At 37.0% G+C, this 27902-nt stretch overlaps 2 protein-coding genes across 2 annotated transcripts; both read left to right on the top strand.

Moving 5' to 3' along the window:
• Nucleotides 1–750: 750 nt before the first annotated feature.
• On the top strand, nt 751–9429 carry LOC128556290 (betaine--homocysteine S-methyltransferase 1-like). The gene is made up of 7 exons (XM_053540860.1): nt 751–905; nt 2229–2419; nt 4238–4432; nt 6149–6260; nt 7117–7295; nt 8113–8194; nt 8855–9429. Exons 1-7 carry the CDS (start codon nt 881–883, stop codon nt 9199–9201), a joined length of 1131 nt encoding a protein of 376 aa, XP_053396835.1. The 5' UTR covers nt 751–880; the 3' UTR covers nt 9202–9429.
• A 5410-nt stretch (nt 9430–14839) lies between these two features.
• LOC123551349 (betaine--homocysteine S-methyltransferase 1-like) lies at nt 14840–27865 on the top strand. Its single transcript, XM_045340208.2, has 7 exons — nt 14840–15023; nt 21598–21788; nt 23274–23468; nt 24156–24261; nt 24815–24993; nt 25745–25826; nt 26996–27865. Exons 1-7 carry the CDS (start codon nt 15011–15013, stop codon nt 27349–27351), a joined length of 1122 nt encoding a protein of 373 aa, XP_045196143.1. The 5' UTR covers nt 14840–15010; the 3' UTR covers nt 27352–27865.
• Nucleotides 27866–27902: the final 37 nt, after the last annotated feature.

Here is a 27902-nt window from a genome sequence, read left to right as displayed (position 1 = left end):
TGATCACTGCATGCACATCCGTGTAGTCTGATCATTGTCCGCACTGTTCGCTATTCAGTCAGTAAATTTTCAGTGAACATCCCTTCAAATAATAAATGATACTGCCCAAACTGAGTGCTGGACCGGTCCATTTTAGAAATTTAGCAGGGTAAAGGTTAAAAGAAATTAAGAGAACCCTGTTACGGAAATGGTGGACCAAACAGTAAACAAAACAAGTTATTTAAATGTAAAGGTGCATGCTGCGCGCTATGATTGGTCTAAGGGTAATAATCCTCCGATCCCTGCATGTAACTGGTTCGTGTCCTACTGGAGGCCTGTGAGTAGCCTGCAGATGGTGATTTCAGGCTCAATTTTTCTAAGATAATAAAACATTAATTTTAATCCTATTTAGTGGTGAACGGAGACTCGATTACCGGCTATAGAGCTTCACTAAACCTTTTACAACTAACTAATGAAAAAGAATCTGTCAAATGGACCATTTTACCTGTCAAATGGTCCGGTTTTTTTTTCAACGCTAATTCAAACTTCCAGCATGTTTAGCTAATGATTAATGAGGATTGATGATGATAGCTTAAACCCTTTTTGAAATGTAGGCATTTTCAATTTCGGACGGAAACACGGATGAACTGCCGGACGGACAACGCTAGATCTATATCCCTTCGCCTTCAGCGAGGGATAATTAACGAACTTACGAAGGTCCCGAATCGCTTCCCATAGTTAATCATACCGCCGAAAGCCAGTTTAACTTTATGATAAAAAATCTAGTCATGTGTATCTTTATTTATCTTTCAATCTGCTCTCATAAAGAAAGTTAATAAAATTACACACTCATCGTATTGCCCTGCATTTATTCCCCTTTCCTTAAACCTCTACATTGAAAATGGATACGACAAGGAAAACAAAAGGTTAGAATTGATTAATTTTCTCCATTACTATTTTAACAAATATGGCTAATGCATTAATTATTGATTCTAATGACTACACATGCGAGCTTTCTAAACATATTGCAATGTTGAAAGCAAATAATATGATAAATCAGTACATTGAGAATGAAACTATTTAACCTGTAATAACGTTTAGTGCTAGTTTTCCGATTATACATAATTCGGGCAACAGCTGGTGTGTTTGCGCATGTCTATTCAGATATGCATATAGTACAATTTGTTGGGGTCGAAAAGTAATGCCAATGTTTTATCTTGAAAGTATGTTTACAGTAGTAGTTTTAAAATGTTTAAATGTTTATAAAGGCACACAGTATACTTTGTTATTAATCGTAGCGAAATAATAACATATGACCCGAATATACTATAATCAATGTATAATCAATACAATACTATGCGATAATGGCCAGCAAGTCTTATGAAACTAAGCTGCTAGGTGACAGTCTTTATAAAGAATTTGCTTGATTTATATCATACTTTTATCTATGTCCTCCCCCTATTATTACGGATTATTATTATATATACGTCCGTTTGATATTTTAATAGGCTATAAAATGTCAAGACGCAGCGGCAGTTAAAACTCCATGGTGCAGTCTTTTCGTAACCTTAGAGAAATCCTGAATTTGAGAAACGTATAAACTTCTCCATATGTCATAATCTCTGCTCCATATCTTCCATGTTCTCAAGCCGTCCTGAATTTCCTCCATATATATAATCTCTGTACCGTTTCTTCCATGTTCTTCATCCACCCATTTGAGTTCTTCACCAATTCGCCACAATCCACCTAATACCAGTAACCATCGTGCAGTTCCGTCAACTCTTCTCCCTCATGTCCACCAACAGTCCCTGCTTCTTCGCCCATACCCACTAACTCTTTTACCTTTTTACCTTCTTCTGTGACAGTTGTAGAATTTTAATAAAAAAAAGATGTCCAGTCAAAATTTTGACTTTTACAATGTGCTAGACTAGCCACTAGACCGATAATAACTATATTTCTATATTTTTCCCTTTTTTTGACAAATTCAATTTCATAGAGACAAAAGCCAGTCTATTTTAGAGATTTTCACACAGGACTGATGTTGAAATGATATTGGACATAGGATATAGACTGGCTCAGTTCACTACATTCAATCATAAAATTGTAAAAAGATATATCATAGTCTAGGAGCTAGTCTAACAATGTGCCAAAATGTATTCTAGGATCTAAAGTATCTTCAAAATATATAAGAAATCATGCAATACCAGTACAAAGAACCGCATACTAAACCATCTTTTCTAAAATAACAGGTCTACAAGAGCGCTTGCAAGATGGCGGAACTATTGTGATTGCAGAAGGTTACTTGCTCGAATTTGAGAGACGCGGCTACCTAAAGGCAGGAGGATTTGTACCGGAAGTTGTTATTGAGCATCCTAACCTCGTGCGCACATTACACGAGGAATTCGTTCATGCTGGAAGTGACGTAGTTGAAGCTTTCACGGTAAATTTATCTTCATGTTCTAAAAATACAAGGGAAATAATTGTCTCGAAGTTTGACCTGAGAACGTAAATGCATGCTGTTGAAATAAGAAAATACTTCGAGTGTTCACGTTTTTGAATATGCATTTTTATAGACTGGAAGATTTTTTCATGTGATACATTTGCACGAAAATTACATCCACTGTTCGGTTATTGTGCGTTTATCTGTGTTCTACATAAGTATGACATATCTACATGTATCTGTCATATCTACATGTATATGTCGTACAGATGAACATTGTTTGTACTTCAGTTTATCTGCCTAACATTATTAAGAGAGTACATTATCATGAGGGCATCATGATTTAAAACTGCTGAATGGACTAGAACATGTTAATGATATCACGTCGGAAAGTAATGACTGTGTGCCGTACTTTACTGATATGTACATGTTAAATATGGAAGGTGGATATGGAAGGCCGGCGCACAATGCTAATTGTCAAATGCTGTTTAATGGCAAAAACTTAATACAAAATGATATTTGTCAAATATTGTCTACTAAACTGCATGGTAAAATGATAAAATGCTAATTGTGATTTATGAAACAATAAATGCTAAATGCTTGTTTCATTTAGTGCTTATTCAAATAAAGAGCTGAATATATCAGTCGATGCATTTATCCTGTAAATAATCTCTTCTCCTAAATATCTTAGAGTAAACAGTTTCGGTTCCATGTTCCCATGACCATTATGACATGTTATTGCATCTAATCAGACTTGTATAACATGAAATTAGCATTTATCAATAGCTATATTCCCCATCTAGTATTTGGCACATAGCACTAAGTATCTGACATTCAGTATTTGGCATTTGGTATTCAGTGATTTGCATTTAGCAACACAACATTTGTAACTAACATGGCGCACTGGCCTTCCATATCAATATAATCATGACAAAGTGACATGAAAACCATATAACGACCTAATTTTCATGTACCTACGATCTGCTTATAAAACGGGAGTACAATGTAATAGGGATATTATAATCTGGCATGCTGTATTCGGCCCGAGTGGAGTTTTGTCAGATCAGATCTCACGAGGGGCGTAAGCGCCGAGTGTGATCCAACTTTGCAAAATCCACGAGAGCCAAATACAAAATCCCAGATCTAGCTACTGTTATAATGACCCTTTTAATATATACCTGCACCTTTTTGTTTGGTGTTTTGTTATTGAACAAAATCTTCAATTTTTATCGATATTAAAATGGAACTAAGTGAAGTTTTAATGTGCGCTATTCACAGATCTGTGTCAGGTCATGCATATTAATGAAAGTAGTCCGGTAGCATACAGTACAAAAGGTACAATACAGATTTTTTTCTGCCTGCTCATATTTACTTGTGAAATACAAGCCGTTTTTTTACAGAATTTATGTTGGTATATAATAAATGGCTTTATCCGTCTTTACAAAAAAGAAGCTCTGGTATGTACTGTCAAATCTGTCTATAAAGGACCACAATTAGGGAAACGAAAAAAAGGTGTTTGGAAACCGGTATACAGATATTGTACTATTTGTACTATTAGTAAATGTCCGGAGAAAATAGTTGACCTTATGAAATCTTATATAGTTGTGGCGTCTATTTAGAGACGGTCCTTTACAAAGATTTGACTGTATTTTCATTTTTACCTGGTTCAAGAATGATCGTTCTTTTTGAGCCCACATGTTCTGGCACATTTTTTATCATTTATCATTTAAACGTAATCTGAGTCTTTAAACATGATACAAATGTTTACATTTCTACATTTGATTGTGGCAAGTAGGTGAAAGTTGATACACATTTCAGTATTACGGCAACCGAGAAAAACTACGGTCAATTGGTAGGGAAGATGACCTTGAGAAACTCAACAAGACCGCTCTCCGCATCGCACGTGAAGTGGCAGACGAGACTGGAACGCTGATGGCGGGAAATATTTGTGTGACGGGCGTTTTCAGCGCAGAAGATAAAGATTCGCACGAAACAACACGAAATATGTTCATTGTAAGAAACATAGTACAGTCATAATACAAAAGTTAGAGGTATTTGTCGTTTTATGAAAGCTAATGTGCGACTAAACCATGATACGATCATATCGCCTATTCCTCGTTTCTATCCTTTCTACGAACAGACCATATTATGTATATTCGATCTTTAATGTGGCATGTTAAACTTTATAGAATCTTATTCGTTCGGATCTTTCCATGGGTGTGTATCTGTATGTATCATACATATTTAGAAATAATATAAAATTATACATTGTTGGATGTGTCTTTTAAATCTCAAAACAGATAAGATAAAAACTAGAATTGTGTCCATAGGGCACGGATGCCCCCACGTCCTGTGCCCTATATAGCAAAAACAATCAAAGTGCCATAATTGCAGTAAAAATAGTCACAGAACTGAGGTAATATAGTCCTTTATGGTCATCTGCACATCAAACTTTTTCATCTGTGAAAGCTAATAATGTGGAAAGAGTTGGACATACAAGATTTTCCTCCATTTTCTATGTAGCAAACATATCAAAGGGCCATAACTGCAGAAAATAGTCACAGAAAAAAATCTTTCCTTTTTCTTCATTTGCTCATCTAGCTGGTTCATCTGTGAAAGTTTAGAGGAAATCGGGCTAATAGTGTGGGAGGAGTTGGACACACAAGATTTCGGGACGTATGTACGGACATCAGGCAACGCAATATGCCCCCACATAAATGTGTGGGGATGGGCATTAAATTATCATGGTTCTTGTGCCTACATAAAAATATAGATAATTAAACCTAATAAAATATCTTACCCATTATCAAATTTTGTTCAAGGCTTACATTAAGGGGTTACTCCCTATGCTAAAAAGTTTCAGAGCCTTTATAGTGTAATCAGTGCTAGAGAGAACAATGTGACAAAATTTTGAAATTTTGCTTCAAGTTCATTTTATCTCCTAACATGTGCAGTGCAAATGCAGTAAAATTTTTGGATAATCCCCTAGTTGTAAGCCATGACTAAAAATTGATTGCCTATAAGATATTACATATCCTCGTTTTCTTTAGTGACATGTATCTTTTTTGTAGTCATAAGCTAAACGACCAGCAGTGTTTTATCTATTTTCCCCAAAAAAGTTAAGGTTTATATCCTTTCAAAATAAAATACACAAAAAATAAAAACCTTTGAAGATTTTAGAGAATTTTATTTTCTATTAAACGGTAAACATGACCTTAAATGTAAATTTTTGAGGCCTTCGTGGCCAAGCGGTTCAAGTCGCTGACTTCAAACCATTTTCCCTTCATCGATGTGGGTTCGAGACTCATTCGGGGTGAAGAATTCTTTGTGTGAGGAAGCCATTCAGATGGCTTACGGAAGGTCGGTGGTTCTAGCCAGGAACCAGCCCGTAATAAAATAATGAACGGAGCGCCATCTAGGGTCTTCCTCCACCATGAAAGGCCGGAAAGTTACAATATAAAATTATAATTTCTGTCGATGTTAAACCAGTAAATAAATAAATAAGTAAATGTAAATTATGTTTGATTTTTCAGTTATGATGTATATCTTCTTAATGCCAACGGTTAAAACCTAGTTGTATCTGGTATATTTTCTAATAATTTGTCGATGTAGTACATACTTCACGAGTTTGAAGCCAGCACAGTGGCATTACGAAAAGACTGATGTTTTAACTACTCTTGCCAAGCACAGGTGTTCCATATAAAAGCATAGTTATTTTCTATTACACAGGAGCAAGTGAAGTGGGCTGTGGAAGGAGGTTGTGACTTCATCATAGCTGAGACGTTTGGTTACCTTGGTGAAGCAATGCTCGCTCTTGAAGTTATTAAAGAACATGCAAAAGGTGAGTATCAGCAGCGATTCATGTATATTTGTAGTTAAAAATGACAATATACAGAAAATCGGGCTCGAATCGCATAGTTGCTATAGTCGCAGAAAAAAAACGAACTAAGTACTAAAATTTTAATAGGAAAATAGTTATTTTGCTACGGAAATTGTGTGCGAATCGATTTCCACTAAATTTAAACATCTGGCAAAAGGTTTGTGTGTTACATTTAACGTGCTGTTAACATTAAACATGAACTCATTACATATTTATTTTTTCAGATTTATTCACATTGTTTTGAAAACAAAGCAAAACCTTCACAAATACAAATGAGCCGTGCCATGAGAAAACCAACATAGTGGGTATGCGACCAGCAAGGATCCAGACCAGCCTGCGCATCCGCGCAGTCTGGTCAGGATCTATGCTGTTCGCTAACAGTTTCTCCAATTCCAATAGGCTTTAAAAGCGAACAGCATGGATCCTGACCAGACTGCGCGGATGCGCAGGCTGGACTGGATCCATGCTGGTCGCAAAGCCACTATGTTGGTTTTCTCATGGCACGGCTCAAATTATCATGTGTCGGTAAATGTTACACATTTTATAAAAATGCAATGCTAACAAGTATTGGACGGAAAAATGTATCTTGAATACCAAGCCCCGTAATCTTTAATATAACTTTAACTTCTGACACTTGTAGAAAATACCTCTTGTGACTGGTATTTTCATTCCAACTAGATCCATTTATTTGCAGACATTTTGTTTTCCAAGAACAACAATCTCTGTCCTAGGAACAAATGTCAGTCCACACTATAGCGTTTCACTATTAGATATTCCATCACACGTTCTTATGTCTAACGATATTTCTAACTTGCAGGAATTCCAGCTGTTGTCACACTCACAGCTTTTGTTCCGGATGTGACGTTAGACAAGGTGCCGTTTCCAGATGCGTGCCGGATGTTGGAGTTGGCGGGTGCGGCGGCTGTGGGTTTGAACTGTACACGAGGACCGAACACAATGCTCCCTCTGCTAAGAGAAATAAGGAAAGTTTGCCAGGTTGGTCATTCTCACTTTAAATGATGTTTGAAACAGGTGTGATTTTACTGTATTGTTGTTGTTGTTGGTAAAGTATGAAACAAGATTTATGATTTCATTCAAAGTAGTATATCACAACAAATTACTGTCTATCACCACAAAGCATTTATACAGTGATTATGATTATTAATTATAACAATGAAGTACAACTTTTTAACTGGTTTTTAAGTCATTGGCCGAACAAGCAATACATAGATATCCGTATTGTTGCACGAGTATCTTATGGACACAAGTAATTTATGTTTGACCATTGCCGCGTTGTCCTTTATGTTACATTGTTCTTTGTCTTTGTTACATTAATAATAAGTCACATTTATGTTTAACCCTCATCATGCTAAATACGATTGATTCTGCCTTTTCGACCAGTGTAGATCATGATCAGCCTGCACATCCGTGCAGTCTGATCAAGATCTACATTGTTCGCCATTCTTTTTGGTAAGCACCCCTTTTAACAGTTAATGGTACTGTCCAAATTGAAAAATGGACAAGTTCATTATAGAAATTTAGCAGGGTAAGGATTAAGGTAGTGGAACCGTAATAATTATCGGCAATTTCCGTTTGTTTTCATATTCTTCGTAAGCGATTTCGGCATACACCGGTTGTTATCCATTTTCTGGTACGGCCGAAGACTGCCGAAATCGCATACGCAATTTACGTAATCGCACAGAAATTTCCGATAATCATTTCGGGTCTACAACCTTAAATTTAAAGTAACTACATACAGAATGGTTAGTTTTGATCTTTATAGATCTTTATAGATTTCATTTGTTCTTTTAAGGGCCCCATAGCAGCACTTCCTGTACCAATGAATACGACCGACAAATGCAGAACAATGTACTCGTTGAAAGATCCGCAAACAGGTTTGAAAGTTACATCGATTATTTTTGACAAAGTCTACTGTATTTTATATTACCTCTAATAATAGGGTCGTGCAACCGAACCCGCCCTTGCTAGACCGCGTCTCGTTTTAATAATGGCACTAGTACTGGTTTAGCTTAGGAGTAAAGTGGAAGTATTTTTCAAAATCGAACTGAAATTGATAAGTATAAGCTCAACGAATAGCAATACAGTCAAAATTGTAATTGAAAATCACATCTCAATAAATACCATAAAAATAAAACCTGTTTAAAGGCAACTTTTTTTCTTCTCTGCTTACCAACGATGTACAAACACTAAAATTGTACCTGTTATATGCGACCACCTGTTAACAGCGACCTTTTTCATTTTCTAGGGTTGTTTTTTTTTTAATACAGGGTTGGCTGTAATTATCTTACTAGATTTTTTCTGCACAGAAAGTACCTGATACTAATCAAATAAAAAATTCACAAATTTAAAAAAATCCTTAACAAATTCTATTGTTTGTTTTCCACGATATCTAAACTGCCAGCTGACGTTTCGAGAATTTCGTATGTATTAATTTTCGGTATTGGCCGTGATAAAAATGTTTCAAAACTTATCCGGAGTTTGTAATGCTGTTCCACGAAGTATGATACTTTAAATGTAATTCTGTACTTTTTCAGGCGAGTTAATGTATCCGGAAAATATAAACGGTTTCATTTGCAACAGAAAAGAAGTCCGTCGCTTTGCGAAGGAAGCTAAAGAAATAGGCGTGCAATATATTGGACTATGTTGCGGTGATGCGGCTAATCTGTTGCGAGAGATAGCGGAAGAGTATGACAGGACACCGCCGTCATCCAGGTACGCCCCAGATATGTCCAATAATATTATGATTGGCGAAGCGGGAGAAAAAGTCAGCAAAGAAGGAGGGATGGTTAGAAGATATTCATTAGGAGACTTCACCCAAGAGGAACTTGAATCCCTACACAAATCTGCTAAGAAGCTCGATATCCACCATGAACACGAATGAAGGATGTGACGTCACTTTATGTATCCATGGAACGAGACTAAAAGGAATTTAGCTATGGAGATCGCTTTTCAATGAAAACAATTTGCAAATAAGGCGTGAAAGGGGCATCACCATTAATTGTTATTACACTCTTTATTGAATGAAAAGTTCATGGTTGAGGTATATAAAAATGTTGCTCAAGTTATTGTCTTGAAGAACGAAAAATAATCACAAAAAAAGAAAACTGTTTTTCTGGAATATTTATTGATTCAAATGCAGTAACTTGTTAGTTCAGTCGGTATCGCCGATATTTTACGCCGACAATTTGACTGATGCGTCTTTTGTTCACCGGCATCATACACTTATGAGATTTTATTTTACTATAAGTAAAGTAGAAAATCGCAGACTGACCATTATACAGAAGAATAGACAAATGAGGTGCAACGCACCTCGATTGTCAATTGTTTCACATAATCTTTTCTCTGACGTTAAATTACGTTTGTGACGTAATTCTTTGGCAGTTTTGTCAACTATATAGGTAACTGTACCGATCCAATCAATGGTTAGAGCGAACGCAGTGGTCTGACTACTAAACCAGGTCTCGTGAGTTCGAGCCTCCGCTCCTCCTACTTAGAATACTAACATTGGGCTAAGAGTTCCGTGTATAGGTGATTTACAACTGGCACGCTAAAGAGCCAGGGAAGCTTCTGGAATTGGAGCGTCTTCTGAATCTTCTATCCTCCCCAGTATTCTGGAAGAGTTGCCCTTATTGGTAACCGGTGGCGACTATGAATAAGCTTACATACAAACAAACGATCAATGCACATTAGTTTACTATCACTATCCATTTCTAATCGCTTTTAAAATAATGGATACTTTCGCACGTAATGGACATAATATTAACAACTTCGCACCGAGTGCTTTGGGGGTGTGGGTATATCAACCTATGGATTTCGACGTTTTACAGAAATTATAGTCGCGGTGAAATAAATTCTGAACTGGTGCACATGGTTATACCAAAAGAGAACCCCAAATTATCAACAGCAACAACAAAAAATGAAAATCAAAGATTACTAGTAGTTCAAAAGCAGCTACAGAGAGTTTGTTTAAACCTTCAACTGCCATAAAGTAGCCATAGTATACCCGTAAATCATGCTAGAAGGTATAGAAGAAATAAATAGTAGCTGAAATATAGAAAATGACTCATGGAAAACACATGTGGTATGACGAAGGACACAGCCGCGCCGCGCAGTCGGTCAGACCCTTTCTAACATTTAATTAATAGCTTGAAAGCGAACAGCAGAGCCGACCAAGCGCGGAGTGCTACACTATGTGTTTTCTCATGCAGGCCATTCCTTATTCAAATGCTATGGAAAGAGTTTTAATACAAGCTTTTAGCTTACTCCTCAATCCTATCACATTGATAAAAAAATTACATGTTTGTATGAAATGCATATTTGGAAATAAATATTGTTTAAACCAAAAATCTACATTACATATTCTTCTCACGCACTGTGCGTACAAAATTGGTTAAAGCGTTTGCCATAACTGAAACTTGCTATATTCTATACCCGAATGGGTGCGATTTCACCTTTCTACTTTCAAAGTTAAAAAAAAGAAGACAAAATAATATTCTAAATTTTTACTACATGTTTCTTTATTGCAAGAAAGTTTGGTATCAATAATCTGATTAAAATTTAAACCCGATACCTCGAAATCGCTTATCTCAAAATATGAGCCGCGCCATGAAAAAACCAACATAGTGGGTTTGCGACCAGCATGGATACAGACCAGCCTGCGCATCCGCGCAGTCTGGTCAGGATCCATGCTGTTCGCTAACAGTTTCTCTAATAGCAATAGGCTTTGAAAGCGAACAACATGGATCCTGACCAGACTGCGCGGATGCGCAGGCTGGTCTGGATCCATGCTGGTCGCAAACCCACTATGTTGGTTTTCTCATGGCGCGGCTCATATATGCAATCTCGAACCCATCCTAGAAACAACACGTGTCAAGTTTTTCATTCTAACATCTCGAAGTAAAATGCTCGACCCCATAGGATTCGGGATACCGAGTTTTAACTGTATATGATGGTCACAATAAGCTAAATAGTTTTCCCTTTATATTCTATATAAAACTGACCTTTTTTAAAGAGCTAACAAACATAACTAGACCCATTTCAGAGAACAAATCCTAACCTCATTTTAAAGAGTTATGATAAAACTGATATAAAATGAAGAGAAAAGTAGGGGTCATGTATCTTCTAAGAGAGATTTCTCTGGTCACATTTGCTTACTGTAAACTGACATTAAAATCACACTGCTGTGACCTGGAAGTACTATTCATACTAAAATTGAGCTTTACTTCACCAAATACAACCTGCTCTCCCATTTTTCCTACCAAAATGTCAAAAATACATCCACAATGAAATTTAAACAGAAACTAGCTTCAATTAAGACCTCTGTTGCCATGCTAAGTGAAAAATTAGTGTTCAAATACCTGGCAGCCATTACGCGACTAGACCAGATGGCTCCCACGCTGGTTTCTTTAGTTTAGTTAGGCCTGCTCCCTAGAAACGCAAAGCGCGGAGGTACGACGGTACGATGGCGAAGTCACCATAGTACTGTCACTCTTCGCCATCGTACCGCCGCGCTTCGCCATCGCACCTTCGCACTTCGTCATCGTACTGTCGCGTTTCACCATCGTAGTGTCACCATCGTACTGTCGCGCTTCGCCACCGTACTGTCACGTTTCAGCATCCTGGCTTTACATTGTTTACTTGAGGTATAATGAAAATGAATATCAACTGGCAGGGTGTTACGAGTATTTATAGCAAACTATCACAGTATTCAAAATAAACATGTATGGAAAAATAAAATAATAATGCATTTATATGTAGTTAATTGTTTCGTGAAAAAAATGTTTTTAAAGACCCACCACGACCTAGTGACCTACTTTTTCCTCCCACATGAACGTCGTGAAAATCATTCTTATAATACTGGTATAATACTGCTATACTACAAGATGACAGGTGGACAACTTAGGCCATCCCTGAATTAATGTATTTTAACAACTTCGTCTGCCAATTTATTCAGTCAATCTCTTTTCAGTGTAAATTTAAAACTGTATATAGATAACTGTATTGCACAGTAATAAAGTGTAGTCTAAACTCAACTTAATACATCAGATAACGTTCATACTGCCACATTACTTCAATAAAATATTTAATAGACATTAAACACATTGTCTTGGCCTAACACATATCACTGTCAGTTTGCAACTAGATACTTGTATTTCATGTAAATACAAAAGAATACAGATAATCTGCGGTGCGTCTTTAATCAGCTATTATATTTCGAGCCACCAGACGTTACAATATTTATTGTCATCTTAAGATAATAAAACAGAACACTCTTGTTTAAATCTTGTTTATATCAAAGCTTTTGTGTATTTCATTCAAAAGTGTTAATTAGGTCTAGAATAGAGTTTTTTTGTTTTTGCTAACCTGACCGAACCCACCTGGATACCCCCAACCTTAAGTTATTTTTACATGTATTTTGTTGTTTTTTTTTTTGTTTTTTTTTTTCGAAAAAAAAAATGTATAGATCTACGTCAAATAATATTATTAGATCTAGTAAATTAATCCAAAGCACGAACCTCCGTATGCCGACTAAGTGAATTGTTTTGCGCATGCTTGAGAGGAAGGCGAAAGTACTATGACGAAGCGCGAAGGTGAGGTGGCGATGTGCGACAGTGCGATGGCGAAGCGCGCAGTACGATGGTGACACAACGATGGTGAAGCACGACAGTACGATGGTGACACTACGATGGTGAAACACGACAGTACGATGCCGAAGCGCGACAGTACGATGGCGAAACGCGAAGATTTGTACGATGGACTGTCACCATCGTACCGTCGCGTTATCACTATCGTACTATCGCGCTTCGCCATCGTACTGTCGTACCTTCGCGCTTCGCGTTAACACTCTAGAACACCGTAGTATAAACTATACGACTTCCTTGTAATAACGATATAATTTCTCGCAAGAACGCGATATGAAGCACTCAACACGAGGAAAGATCTCGTACTTATATTATGCGGGTAATTTTCTTATGTAATAATGATAAATGATCTCGTAATTAAGGGATAAGAAGCTCATTTTTTCCAGATCGACTGTCTTCGACGTAGTTTTGGGATTGTCATCAAAATTGCATTCACCAGATGCATTTAAAGTTACAAAACGATTGTAAAGACTTTACAATATTTTTATTATGTTATTAAGATACGAAAGACTCTTTCTACGACCCACCAAAAAAGGGACAGTAAGAGACAGTCACCTTACTAGTGTACGACCTCATAGAAACAGCAGGTTATGCCTTATAACTGGTAGGCAAAGACCAAGAGAAGAATTTAAAAGTTCTCAGACTTTCAAAACCAGGTTTCTGTCTGCTTGTACAGGCCTGGCGCTAGTTTTCCCACTACGTTTGTTTGCTTCAAGCGCATTTTCCGTTATAGAATGCGGAGCCTACTACTAGTATTGCATTTTTACAGTAGCTTAAGTTGACGTACGTAAGAACACAACAGTTAATTACACTACGTACCTTAGTGTACGGAATCCTGTTAGGGCCATGTCTTATGTCGTCCGTTGCGCTTTGAGATCGACGCACGACAATGCGACACCACATTTCGAAAATGTGACACGACATCGCGACAATGCGACACGACATTGCGACGCGACACTGCGACAATGCGAAGCGACGGACGGCAATAATATCGCAATGTCGCGCATTGTCGCCTTTTAAAAGCGCGATATTTCGCATTGCCGCGTCGCATTGTCGTGTGTCGCGTCGCATTGTCATGTATCGTGTCGCATTGTCGCGATGTCGTGTCGCATTGTCGAGCGCGACGGACAACATACGACATGGCCCTAACAGGATTCCGTACACTAGGATTCCGGACGGACACTTTCAGTAGAGGATGGGCAGATCATTTGAAATGGGACGGGTATGTAAAGGATTTTATCGAATATCTCCAGGATGTAAACTGAACTGACCGTATAAATACAGAACACTTAAGTTCAAAATCGAGTACATCGATATCCGGGTATACTTACAAGGTTTATTAAGATCAAACAACCTGTATAGTCTTCTGTTTACTTCTTTTTGACATTGTAATTTTGTCAAAAATGTCTTTTCTTTCTGGGCTCATATCAGCTCCCTATTATTAAACGAAATAAAGTCTAATATGATTAGATCTATATGTTTATTAATATTTCAATATTTGATATAACCCGATATAGTTTCTCCCGAATGAATTTTTTTTTAAAGCTGTGAATCTTTTGTCTGTAATATGATCACGTGCATCTTTTACGACGAAGCTACTTCCCTTGACGATTCAGAGCAAAATTCTTACTTGTGAAAATCAAACTTAAGGTATTTTTCGATAAGTTGTCTGTTTTCTTTTACTTCCTTTTCACCCAGCCCTATCAATGTCGATGCGTGAATAAAAATTAATACGCAATGATGTCCGTTTCCTTGGAAATTAAACAACAGGTAGATATGTATAGTCGAGCCTAGCTTTTCTTACCTCTCCTTACCACAGTGGTAGCATCTTTACATGTGCCATAAGACCCTACTCGCTACGCCCCTCTTCAGTAATTGCCATGAAAATTCGTTGTTCAACTTTGATATCATTGAATGTAACCATACTTATCAAACTGAGAGCGCGCGCTGTATAGGTGATAAATATACATGTACGCTTTATTTAGAGAAGTGTAACGGGTTTTGAAATATAAAATTCGGATTTAGAAAAAAACAGCAGGAGACAGAAAAATGCCAGTAAAAGGTAAATTTTATTCTTTCATAAATAATTCAACATTCGAAATGGATTATGCGTTTATTAGCATTACTTTCGATCGTCAGGAGTTTTTTTCATTTTGTTGTTTAACTGGTTGGGTCACAGCGAAACTGATATGTTATATGAATGATATGTTATATTGAGACTTTAATGTTGGAGGAAGACCTCAGGTACCCCTCTTGGCATGCCAGCTTGATTGTTTTCCGACATGTCGGCTCGAGCAGGGCGCTAACCTATTCCACCAGTGACTCAAGTCGGCAACCATCGAAGTCAGCGACCATAACCATTGACTAGTAACGGCCCCAAGTTAAATACGTAATTATAATGAAATGAAAACCAAGAAACGTCTGCAATGTTCTGTGGGATTATCCCAATTTCATTTTGTAACTTTGTAAGTTGAATTTTAGCACACAGGTGCTCAGGTGAGTTTTTATGATCGTACGTCGTCCGTTGTCGTCAACATTTTCCTTCTTTTGTGTTGGAATTGCACAAAACTTGGTCAGTAGCATCCTTGCATAGATCCTTCTTATGTTTGTTCAAATGATTCCAGTTGACGGCATTTGCTAGAACTATGAAACCTTTAAAATGACTTGTTTTTACAAACGACTCTATTGACCTTCACCAAACTTGGTCTGTTACGTCCTTGGATAGACCTTTCTTGAATTGGTTCTAGTAATTACATTTTGCTATATTTAGGGGCCACTAAACATTAAAATATTGCAATACAGGAAAACCTTTAAACAACTCTCTCGTATGATATACAAATGTGTGTGATGGATGTTCACCAAACTTTTCTAAGATAATATCAAATGGTTCAACATGATTGCATTTAGGGCCCACCACAGCTAAATGAATCAGCAAAAACTTTTAAACCACAACATCCATCCCAGCTATCAGTGGGCAGAACATTAAAAACTTGACCAGTATATGGAGACGGAAAATTTCATACTTGCGCGCTACATCTCAATTTGGCAATGTTGCATTCTTAGCGTTGCAGCAGTCATTGTCATCTTCCATCTAAACATGATGACCCAAAGTTCTGGTCAAAACTGACCAAATCTTTGTAGCATCAGGCATGGTCCTCGAAATTTTGTTCAAATTTTAGCCCAAAACAAGCCCTTATTTATCGGCAAGTCACTTGAAAATCTGAGGGTAGGGCTTATTATCCTTAATGCATGAATATAATTTATGCATCAGAAAATTTGAAAACCCAAAATTGATGGTCAGATTTTTATTAAAAAAAATGGCATGTTCCTTAGCTGAATTAAATCTTTTTTTATACAAATTTAATTCAGGTCAGCGAAATAATGTCGTTATGACCTAACTTATCCCGCCACTCTTCTTGAAATACAAGTAGCTACATACGTCTCCAGTTGATATAAGACGTTGTTTTTTTTTCTGTAATCTTTTGAATTTCCTTACATTTACTGTATTAAGGTTTCTGTCTGTTTTATATTATTCGAACGCAGTTACCAAGAGCTTTCTTTTCTCATTTTGTTTTACAAATGCAATGACACTTCAACTTATGTCCATATTACCAAGTAATGAGATCCAAGCAACTAAAAATACTCCTTTCTTTGCATGTAGCAGTGTTTAGATTATGATGCAAATGTATCTGATAACATATACTGTCATTTTGATACAGTAAACATTTTTTGACTGCTAACTTGATTCAAAGTTGTATCTGATAAATCTTTTGAAGATTACTAAAATTTCTTTACTTACGTGTCTGAATCAATAAAGGATCATGAAAGGATATCAAATTATGTCAACATGACATCCACTTTTAGTAATGGTAAAAAAACCAGTATGGTATTATCTATCATTTGAACACGGTGAACATTTACAGTGAAAAAAAGCGCGCGTTTACAATAGATATTATTATATGAATGACAGTTGTGAAATATTTACTAAGCTGTAGGACTAGGAATACCAGAATCTGCATTACGCGAATTTAAAATCTGTATTCAAGCATGTTTATTTTGACCGTATCCAGAGTTTCAGAGACGCATATGCAACAGAAATCTTTTATTTATCACTGAACTAGCTAATAAATTACATTAAAAAGTGGAACATCTTAATTGTACGACTGAAACGTCTAGAGCTGATATTTCTTCAAACATGTCCTCGTAAGTAGGTGTCCGAATCTAAATAATTTGCGCAATGATATGTAGCAGTTTTTATTGATTGGAGGCGGTGGAGGTATGTCGTGTTTAAGATTAAACAAATTAACCAAGCTACGGGTCTGTATTTTCTTCTGAAATTTACAAATCTACAAAAATACAGTTTACTAATATATTCGCAAACATTGGCACTAGCCTCATACCCTCGCCTGATCTGTTTCATTGCGTCTTTCGATCTTTTACCCTTTTATTTTAAAGCTTTTATAGCAAATTTACTCAGCAATCAGCAGAGAAACTGAGTGTGCTAAGCTACACACCTGAGGGTGGGCTGGTATTTTCGGATGCTGCTGGGGAATATTGACAAAAAAACTAATCTGAACGTAGTACGATACTGACATATAATACCTCACAGTTGTGACGTCGTAGATATATGTTATAGTTTGTTCCATATTTTTCTAAACCGAGGTCAGATTCTTCAAGAACGGCTGTAAAGTCATACAGCTAAGGCAAAAACCAAACCAGGAGACCAACAATAATGGCCAGGCAAAACAGTCAACAGAGGCAACGGAGGCAGAAAAAATTGACCGAGGCAGATGAGGCAGAAAAATTGACCGAGGCAAGTGCCTCGGTTGCCTCAATAGCTGAAATACTCGTAATATCACCTTTCAATGATTAGTAAAGAAACACAAAATACGGGCAAAACCGAAGGTTGCACTTGGGAATATTTCTATACCATCACCGTTTTGCTGTTGTTGTTTTCTACCCATGATTCCCCGAACTGCTGCCGCGAAGTTCGCAGTAAATAATTTTCAGGACGGCAACTGCTTAGGCCAACTGTTACAATTATAAGCAGAACTGCCGGCGCCGCATTACCGTTGAAGACATGTGAAAAAGAAAACTAAGTTGAAAATTCGCGGTATTAATGGAATCGGTGTTATTCGGGTTTCTTCATAGTACTTAACGAGTTTACGGATGATTAAAGCGTCCCGCTTATTGTTTTCAATATTGAATAATAACAAACTGATATCCTTAGGACGGCCAGCACATATTTATGCGATCCTGCCAGGCATGTATATGTTTTTGACAACACATAAAATGACGTCACTCGACCTTAAGCTATTTCTGGAAGTAAAGAAAATGAAAGTAGAAATGTTAAACTTGAAAACGAAAGCCGTATTTTGATTCGCAGATAGTCAGGGGTCAGGCGCAGGGGTCACCCCGTCTAAATGTATGCACGTGTACTTTTTTTTAAATTTTGTTTTGCTATTGTGGAGTCAATTTTGAGCATTTTCTAACGAATTGAAATTAATTTCAACCTGGGTATTAGTACTGCATGTCAGCTTTTCATCTACAAAAAGATATTTGAGCTCGGAATAAACACAAATCCCACAGTGGTTCGTAACGGACCAAGGGTACATTAATAATTATTTTGGAACTTCATCAAATCGCTCGAAAGGTCGTTTTTGATGTTGTGTGAGAGTGTCAGTATATGCCTCGGATTAACGAGGTAACCTTATTTGAGAGCTGCAGATATGGCAAGCCAATTGTCCAATAATTACGTGAACCCCAGTTCACGGTCGAAAAACTAGGATTAACGATCGATAAACTAGGTTTTTCGAATACTAACCTATATTTTCGAGTGAAAACATCAGATACCGGACGTAAACCATAGTTTACGCTCGTGAACCCAGGTTTACGTTCGATAAACTAGGTTTCTCGATTGAACTATGAATTTCGGTCGTTATCCTATGTTTACGACCGTAAACTTGGGTTTACGAGCGTGAACTATGGTTTACGACGTTATCCTATGTTTTCGCTCGAAAAAATAGGTTAGCATTTGAAAAACCTGGTTTCTCGAACGTAAACCTAAGTTCACGCTCGTAAACCCAAGTTCACGTTCGTAAACATAGGTTCACGCTCGAAAATATAGGATTAGGTCCGTAGACTATGGTTCACGGTCGTAAACATAGGTTCACGTCCGTAAACATAGGTTCATGGCCGTAAACCCATGTTCACGCCCGAAATTCATTGTTGATTCTATAATCCTAATATATCGACCGTAAACCATGGTTTACGTTTGATAAACTAGGTTTCTCGATTGAACTATAAGTTTCGGTCGTTATCCTATGTTTACTCTCGTAAATCCCGGTTCACGCCCGTAAACCATAGTTTACGAACGTGAACCTATGTTTACGACCGTGAACTGGGGTTTACAATCGTGAACCTACATTAACGAGCGTAAACTATGGTTCACGGCGTTATCCTATGTTTTCGCTCGAAAATATAGGTCAGTATTCGAAAAACCTAGTTTTACGTTCGAAAAACCTAGTTTATCGATCGTTAATCCTAGTTTTTCGACCGTAAACTAGGGTTCACGTAATTATTGGACAATTGGCTTGCCATATAGTTACAAATCGATAAACACGGTTTTACGAAAGTAAACTGTAGTTCACGGCCGTAAACCTAGGTTCACGCTCGTAAATATAGGTTCACAACCGTGAACATAGGTTTACGGCCGAAATTGATAGTTGGTTTCATAATCCTAGTATATCAATCGTAAACCAGGGTTTACGTTCGATAAACTAGGTTTCTCGATTGAACTATGAATTTCGGTCGTTATCCTATGTTTACGACTGTAAACTTGGGTTTACGAACGTGAACCTACGTTTACGAGCGTGAACTATGGTTTACGACGTCATCCTGTGTTTTCGCTCGAAATAATAGGTTAGCATTTGAAAAACCTGGTTTTACGTTTGAAAAACCTGGTTTATCGAACGTAAACCTAAGTTCACGCTCGTAAACCCAAGTTCACGTCCGTAAACATAGGTTCACGTTCGAAAATTAGGTTCAGGTCCGTAAACTATGGTTCACGGTCGTAAACATAGGTTCATGGCCGTAAACCCATGTTCACGCCCGAAATTCATTGTTGATTCTATAATCCTAATATATCGACCGTAAACCATGGTTTACGTTTGATAAACTAGGTTTCTCGATTGAACTATAAGTTTCGGTCGTTATCCTATGTTTACGATCGTTATCCTATGTTTACTCTCGTAAACCCCGGTTCACGCCCGTAAACCATAGTTTACGAACGTGAACCTATGTTTACGACCGTGAACGGGGGTTTACAATCGTGAACCTATATTTACGAGCGTAAACTATGGTTCACGGCGTTATCCTATGTTTTCGATCGAAAATATAGGTTAGTATTCGAAAAACCTAGTTTTACGTTCGAAAAACCTAGTTTATCGATCGTTAATCCTAGTTTTTCGATCGTGAACTAGGGTTCACGTAATTACTGGACAATTGGCTTGCCATGTGCAGACCTAGACATTTCAGAAATATTTTCAAAATAGATTTCGTGTACTAAATGTTGATTCTACGGAAGCGTGAAAGGGCCATCAGACGCTAATACGTTTTAATACGTTAAGGCTGCGGAAAGGATATTGCATTCAGGAATTATGGATTATCATTAATGCAAATAATTGTGTTAATAACTTAATAGAACATCAAACTTCATAAAAATAATGCGTAATGCCAGATATTGCCATTACGATAACACCACTTCTTGAAATTTGAATGGGCAATGTTGATTTATCAAGAGAGATCTGCCATTTAGATAACACCTAATTTCATACTGGCTTCCTATTAATTCTGATGTCTAATTTCTCTTTAAAAAGTTTTAAAAGAAAATTTGCATTCCCGGATTCAGAAATTTGTATTAGAGAAATAAATTGACAGCAAAGGCATGATCGTCGAGGCACATAGCGCCGAGTGTAAGTATGTACCGAAGGGGTATCTTGGACAGTTTTTAATATTAATATGTAAATGGTGGCCACTGTTGCATTTTTGGGACTAGATTCTGAGCACCCAAATATCACTATTATCTTTAACTCATTAACACTATTTTCCATCGTCAGTCTAGTCTTGACACATTTGAAGAAATGATTAGATCTATGTTCATTTAAACTGACACATTTTGAAACATTTGTCTTCGTTCCTAATTTTGATAACAAAAGCAAAACCCTCAGGCTTACTGAAAATATCAGAAAGAACAATTTATGCAGAAAGAATCCATGTGACTAGGTTTTCCAGTCGGATAGGCAGCGCCTAATTTCATATTAAACACGTATCATAGAAAACAAACATCTTTCAATTAGTAAGAGTCTCTTTGGGTTTATACTGCAAAATAGTTAAATTTGTAAAACAACTTCCGTGGTACTCGGAGGCTTCGGTTTTTCCGTTGATTTCGGACAAAAAAAGATGTCCGAATACTAACCCGTTGTAGCGACGGGAAGTATCGCACTAAGTCCATCTGGACTTAAATACATACTATTAGATGTTTTAGAAAGGAAAAATATAGAACAAATATAAATACTTTAAATTTGTGTATTGAATAAAGGAATGTCTAAATTCTAACTTGAAAACAACTTTTGCAGGGCTTACAGAAAGGCTAAAGGATGGCGAGAACATCATCATCGCTGAAGGCTACATGTGGGAGTTCGAGCGTCGGGGTTATTTGAAGAGCGGTGGTTTTGTACCGGAAGTAGTCTTGGAAAACCCGGAAATGGTCAGATCGATGCACTATGAATATGTCCATGCCGGAAGTGACGTAGTTGAAGCATTTACGGTAAGATATTCATCTAAATTCAGTCGAGGAGAACTGTTCTTTTCTCTCGGTAGGTGCATCAAAGGTCGTATGGAGGTTTTTCAGCTTAGATTGTGGATGAAGTCCATCAGTTTTAAATCAGAAATTCAGACTCAGATTTTAAAACAGGCTACACAAGTGCAAATTGTTTTGTTGTTGTAAAGTTAGAAACTGACTGTATTGAACTTTCAAATTTGCGCGAATATGCATTCTGCAGCATATACTGCTCAGCTAAATTTCATCAGTATAGATTTAAATTAAAAAATATGGCCAGTTAAATCTTTGCTTTTCGTGAATGTTTCCAACTTAAGACATTGATAAATACGGGCTCAGGTGCGCTTGTAATTTTTGCATCATTTCTACAATATAATTTCTGCCTTTATTTTGTCATGAAACGCGAACAAACATGTTCATTTTTCATTATTATCTAAAGTCACTTCAAGGCCACAGCATTTACTATGATGTCCTAGTTACTCACTCTGTTTACATACAACTTTAAGTACGCTGATCATGACAATTGGTCATTTTCGACTAGATGTATACTCGTTTCGCGATTGTGAACACTGTTTTGCTTTTTAGATTGCTGTTCTGAAAATTTTAACAGAACACTGATCTATAATCATGCCTGTGAATTATATGAACTGGTCCTAATTCTCCAGATTTGACTGTTTTTCAAAAAAGGACATTTCAGGCTTGAGAAAATAAATTTTCAGTCGTCTTTTTTTAAAGTATCCCACGCCTGAACATGTGAGCACCACTGAGCCGGTGCGTGACGTGTAGTGGGGAACCATTTCCCTTTTCAAGGATCCCGGTTCACGGCAACACTGATACAGAAAACTGATTATTTTCTGTTGTTGATGTTTATATTACATATAAAGGGATAAGAAGAAGATATGAGAAAATTGCTGAGTACCCTGTGAAAATATCCTTATGCAACGGCCCTGATAAATCCCGTTAATCAGATATTACCACCCTTATTGCCCATTAAGTATTATCTCTGTGCAGATAACGTTGAACCTACTCTTTGATTTCTTGACATTACATCATATCATCCCTAGTTGGAGACAAACAAAACTTCGGTCCAGTGAAATTTAGGTTACTTAAGATAAAAATACTGCCTCTGTTGTTTTTATTTGACGAAATGGTTTTTCTTTTTTAATAAAAGAAATACACGAAACGACTGTTGCAAAGGCACACTGTTGTTTAGTCAATTTTAGTCGTAGAAAATTAAAGAACGTTGAAGATCCCAAGTTTAACATAGCCTTCTTAACATCTACTTGCAGCCTTCTTGTCTGGGTTTTTAATTACAGTAGCTGATTTCATCCGCCGCCCCCCACCCCACCAAGAATATAATGAAATAATGCCAGTTAGCTGCACATGCTTTGTTCATTTATTCATTTATCGGTAAATTTGGAAATCCTTGAAAGTAGATCTATTTTTGTCATTTTTTTTCTATTTAATATCCAGTACTATGGACATCGGGAGAAATTGCGATCTATTGGACGCGAAGATGACCTTGAAAAATTGAACAAGAATGCGCTGCGCATCGCACGTGAAGTTGCAGACGATACTGGTACTCTGATGGCGGGAAATATCAATGGAACCGGCGTGTATAGTGTAGAAGACAAGGAATCGCATAAATATGCCAGGGATATGTTTAAAGTAAGTTCTGCAAAATGCAAGAGTGAAACTTTACTATATTAAGAATTCTGTTCTTTTACCAATGAAAAAATGAAATGACAGTTAAGAGAAATGACAAACACAAAATAAAATGAAATCCAGCATAACAACTTTTGTAGATTGAAGTTTTCTGTCATAGTTTACTTTCATTAAATACGTATGTATTAACTGTGTGTTACAGGCGGGTAAAACGTATTTTCTGGTCCTGTACACTATTGAGTACATTCATTTTTACTATAATACAATTCCGCTCACGCCGGTGCTAGAGGGTGTGAGGGGTGTTATACATTCTTTTACTTCACATGAACAGACACAATCAAACCGAGTCTGCTATTATTTGTGCTTGGTTACGTTATAATATGCTTTCAACGGGTCTTTATCTAGTATACATCTTGTAAGCTTGCAAGTTCAATTTTATTGTAAGAAACAAAGTAACTGAAAAGGTGACTATCACAGTTAGGTAACTGAACCTCGACACCTAATTGAAACTCGAAAAGAGTTTTTTTTAAAGCAACGGAGACTTCTTATAGCTGCTTCCTCTATATTATGTAATTTGTCCTCCGGAATTCACCTTTTTCATGCAGCAATATGCGAAACTCCCTGGTTTTCAACTTTTTATGAACTCTTTTCAAGGAATCATTGATTTTATGTTTTTTTCTCATTTTTAAGGAACAAGTGCAGTGGGCCATTGACGGCGGATGTGACTTTATCATCGCAGAAACCTTCTGTTACCTCGGTGAAGCGTTGATTGCCCTAGATGTGATCAAAGATGCAGGTACGAGCGCAGCGAACCTCGCTGAGATTTTAAGTAGCGGATAGGAAGTACAAAGTTCTATGTTCATTACATTGATGACCCGCCTTTAAAACCTTAGACTAATCACAATCTTATCAGGTTAATTTTATCAGTCATGTTGACATAGTTGTAAAGTGTGGTAACATAACATGTTACTGTATATAGGCCTTGACATGATGATGTTTGTTTGTATACGTTGTGGACTGCAATGCTAGCTTGACGCAAAGTTCATTCCTTCGTTGTTTGATTAAGCAGTGTCACGCCAGCGCAGTTCGAGTTCACAACCTTTAAAACAGGTGACCTCACCTTACCCACTACACTACTGTTCATCAAACAAACTGAGTATAGCAGTGTGCTGCCTTTTAGTCCTAAATCTGAGTCAATTGCTACAATATTATCTAACAAAGGACTCCGCAACTTCACATGTATAGCTTGCAATACTGTCTCAAAATGAAGTATAGGACCAGTATAAACCCCGAAAATGTGAAACATTCTAATTTTGTTCCCGCTATACATGAATTATATCCATTGAAAGGTGTGCCGGCAGTGATGACCTTGACCCCATACGTTCCCGACATCACCCTTGATGACATACCTTTCCCAAAAGCATGCCGCACACTAGAAGAAGCCGGCGCTGCGGTTGTGGGTTTAAACTGCTCTCGAGGACCAGATACTATGCTTCCTTTATTGCGGAAAATTAGGAAGGCGTGCAAGGTATGAATCTATCAGCCCGACCAAGATATTCTGCATAATGTGAATTTTCTTTAAAGTTTTTCTAGATACATTTAACACGTTTCCTCTTAAGAACATATGAATGTTTTTGTTCTCTATCATAGCTGAACATAGAAGACAGGGAGAAGAACTCTATAAGTTTTCTTTCGTTCTAATCACTTTCGTACTTGTAATATGTTTTTAATTGTGAAATGTAATTGTAATGTAATTTTCGAAATAATTATGTTTAAATAACATATGAATGTAAACGTATATGTTGAATAAAAGTGTTCGGTATAAAAGAAAAATAAATGTGCCACGTGAAAATAAATATAGAATTTATACTGTTATAAATATTTGGCAAATTCGACACAAAGCTTTACCATTCAAGACGGGCATACATTTTAATAAAGGTGTTGGACGTAAAATAATTTTCTCTCTAACTGGTTAGCGGGATTTATTTGAGCCGTGCCATGAGAAAACCAACATAGTGCGTTTGCGACCAGCATGGATCCAGACCAGCCTGCGCATCCACGCAGTCTGGTCAGGATCCATGCTGTTCGCTTTCAAAGCCTATTGCAATTAGAGAAACCGTTAGCGAACAGCATGGATCCTGACCAGACTGTGCGGATGCGCAGGCAGGTCTGGATCCATGCTGGTCGCAAAGCCACTATGTTGGTTTTCTCATGGCACGGCTCAATTTTGTCTTCTTAGTTTACATGAACAGTTTTTGACATTACATTTTTATTTGCAGGGACCAATTGCAGCATTGCCGGTCCCTTTCAGAACCAGTGAAAAATACCCAACATTCATGTCGTTCAGAGACCCTAACACAGGTATTTAGGCGTAAAAAACATTGTTTGTTTCCGGTATCCCGACCTACCCTAAATTTCTGACCCGACCCTAAATGTTTTTATGGCATTGGAGAATTTTTTTTCAACTTTTTACCAAAAAGTTGCAAAACTTCACTTTTTATGCTTTAAACATGGTCAGTGATGTTAGAAATCAACTTACTGATGCTCTAAAGGTATAACAGACTTATTTGTATTTATTTTTTTACATAAAAATAATTTCCGAAAAGGCTCACTTAATAAAAAAAAATCCAAAAAAATTTTTTTTTCGACCTACCTACCCTAATTTTTTTGAGCATGTTACCGGAAACAAAGAATGTTTTTAGGCCTTACTTGAAACAAGTGGTTTCATATTCACTGACTATTAAATGTTGATCATTAACATATAAAAAACAAATTTTCGTCACAAGAAAATGTCGTAACTGGCCGTTACTTACTGAAGTGGATCTGGTGAAAAATACATCATGTACTCATATATATGAGAAGCTACCTGGCTTTCAGCTAGTTCTATCTTTGTGTATGTTGTGCTTAAAGTCAAGAAGGGCACCATAGGTCTTCATCTAATTTTAAAGTTAGAAAGGCGCCATATCAATGCTGGTTATAAGAATATTCTCATTTGTCCCTGAAAGTCAAAACTCAATAACTTGAGCAAAACAGATGTAACGGCTATGTAAACTTCCCTATAGGCAAACCTCAAATAACATCGATTTACACATAAAGCTGAAAACAAATACCTGTTATTGAATGTTCATTTCTTTTTTTATCACATTTTTTTGATCTTCGGGATTTAAATTAAGACCAATTTTTTAACAGTAACGTGCCTTTTGAAATACGCTTTTCATATGATATACATGTAAAAAGGTAAAGGCAAGCTTTATTTAACGTCTCATATAATCAATCAATAGTCAACATGAGCTACAAAGCCCTTGTGCAACAAACCAGTAAAAAATATCCAATAGCTGATACGTACCAGGGCTTATTTACCTCCTGACACAACCATTTATATATGAGTGCCAAGCCAAGTCTACAATTACCATTTTTCAATTCTTCGGTGTGACCCGGCCAGGTATTGAACCTCTGACCGCCCGCACACAACGCAGACACTCTGGTATTGAGCTATTTAGGCGGTACAGTGCTGTTCTTCTGTTTTTCAGATCGACATCTCTACCCAGTTGACCTTACATGCTGTTTGTGCAATAGAACTGACGTGAAAATGTTTGCGGAAGAAGCAAAAGATATCGGGGTGCAATACATAGGTCTTTGTTGCGGAAACGCCGCTAATATGCTGCGAGAGGTCGCCGAAGTTTATGGGAGGAAGCCGCCGGCCTCGGAATACTCTCCAGACATCTCCTTGAATATTCTTATCGGAGAGACGGGCGAAAAGATTAACAAAGAACATTCAAAAGTTCGAAAATTCTCAGTCGGTGATTTCACACTGAGTGAACTCAAACAATTAAATTTGCAGGCCCATCACGAAACTGAGGAGGAGCATGGCGACTCGGAAAAATAAGACAATCAATTCAACGCTTTTATCCTAATGAAATAGATTTGTCCAAAGGACATACCCACAAAGTCTAAAAATCTAAATCCAAATATATACTAGTACGCAATCAAAGCTTTGAAATACTGTCATGGATAAAAATATATACTCCATTTTTGCTCGTTACAGATTTTATTGGCGACTTCCGTTCATTGTTACTATCCATCAACATTTTATGTCAGATGCCGGTACATGTTGTCCCGGCCCGAATCTGTTTAAGATATACAAAAAAAAAACGTGTCGTCTAAAAACTGTAGTCTCCCGCAATGTTTCTTTAAGTATAATTTTAATTTCACTCAACCTGCTGTTGTTGTTTTTTTGGTATGTTTACTGTACATAGATAACATGTAACGTAATGCACTATATATGAGATAAATCATGCACGGCTTTTGTCAATTATTCACCTATGTTTTAGTGTGGAACTTCCTACTGAAACATTGTGTCCTTAGTTATAGTTCGATATTGAAATAAAAATATAGATATATCTGATTTTTGTTAGTTTAAATTAAATGTCTGATCTC

The sequence above is a fragment of the Mercenaria mercenaria genome, chromosome 4 (assembly GCF_021730395.1).
Source record: "Mercenaria mercenaria strain notata chromosome 4, MADL_Memer_1, whole genome shotgun sequence".
Lineage (NCBI taxonomy): Eukaryota > Metazoa > Mollusca > Bivalvia > Venerida > Veneridae > Mercenaria > Mercenaria mercenaria.
The sequence above is the reverse complement of the archived record's forward strand: the minus strand, read 5'-3'. Positions and strand labels throughout refer to the sequence as shown.

Bases quoted from the DNA above. Each gene is read 5' to 3' on its own strand.
- LOC128556290 (XM_053540860.1), top strand. From the start codon at position 881: ATGGATACGACAAGGAAAACAAAAG. The intron at 4,433-6,148 runs GTAAGAAACATA...TCTATTACACAG, and splicing joins CAACACGAAATATGTTCATT to GAGCAAGTGAAGTGGGCTGT. The intron at 8,195-8,854 runs GTTTGAAAGTTA...GTACTTTTTCAG, and splicing joins GTTGAAAGATCCGCAAACAG to GCGAGTTAATGTATCCGGAA.
- LOC123551349 (XM_045340208.2), top strand. The intron at 21,789-23,273 runs GTAAGATATTCA...TTTAATATCCAG, and splicing joins ACGTAGTTGAAGCATTTACG to TACTATGGACATCGGGAGAA. The intron at 24,994-25,744 runs GTATGAATCTAT...TTTTATTTGCAG, and splicing joins AAATTAGGAAGGCGTGCAAG to GGACCAATTGCAGCATTGCC.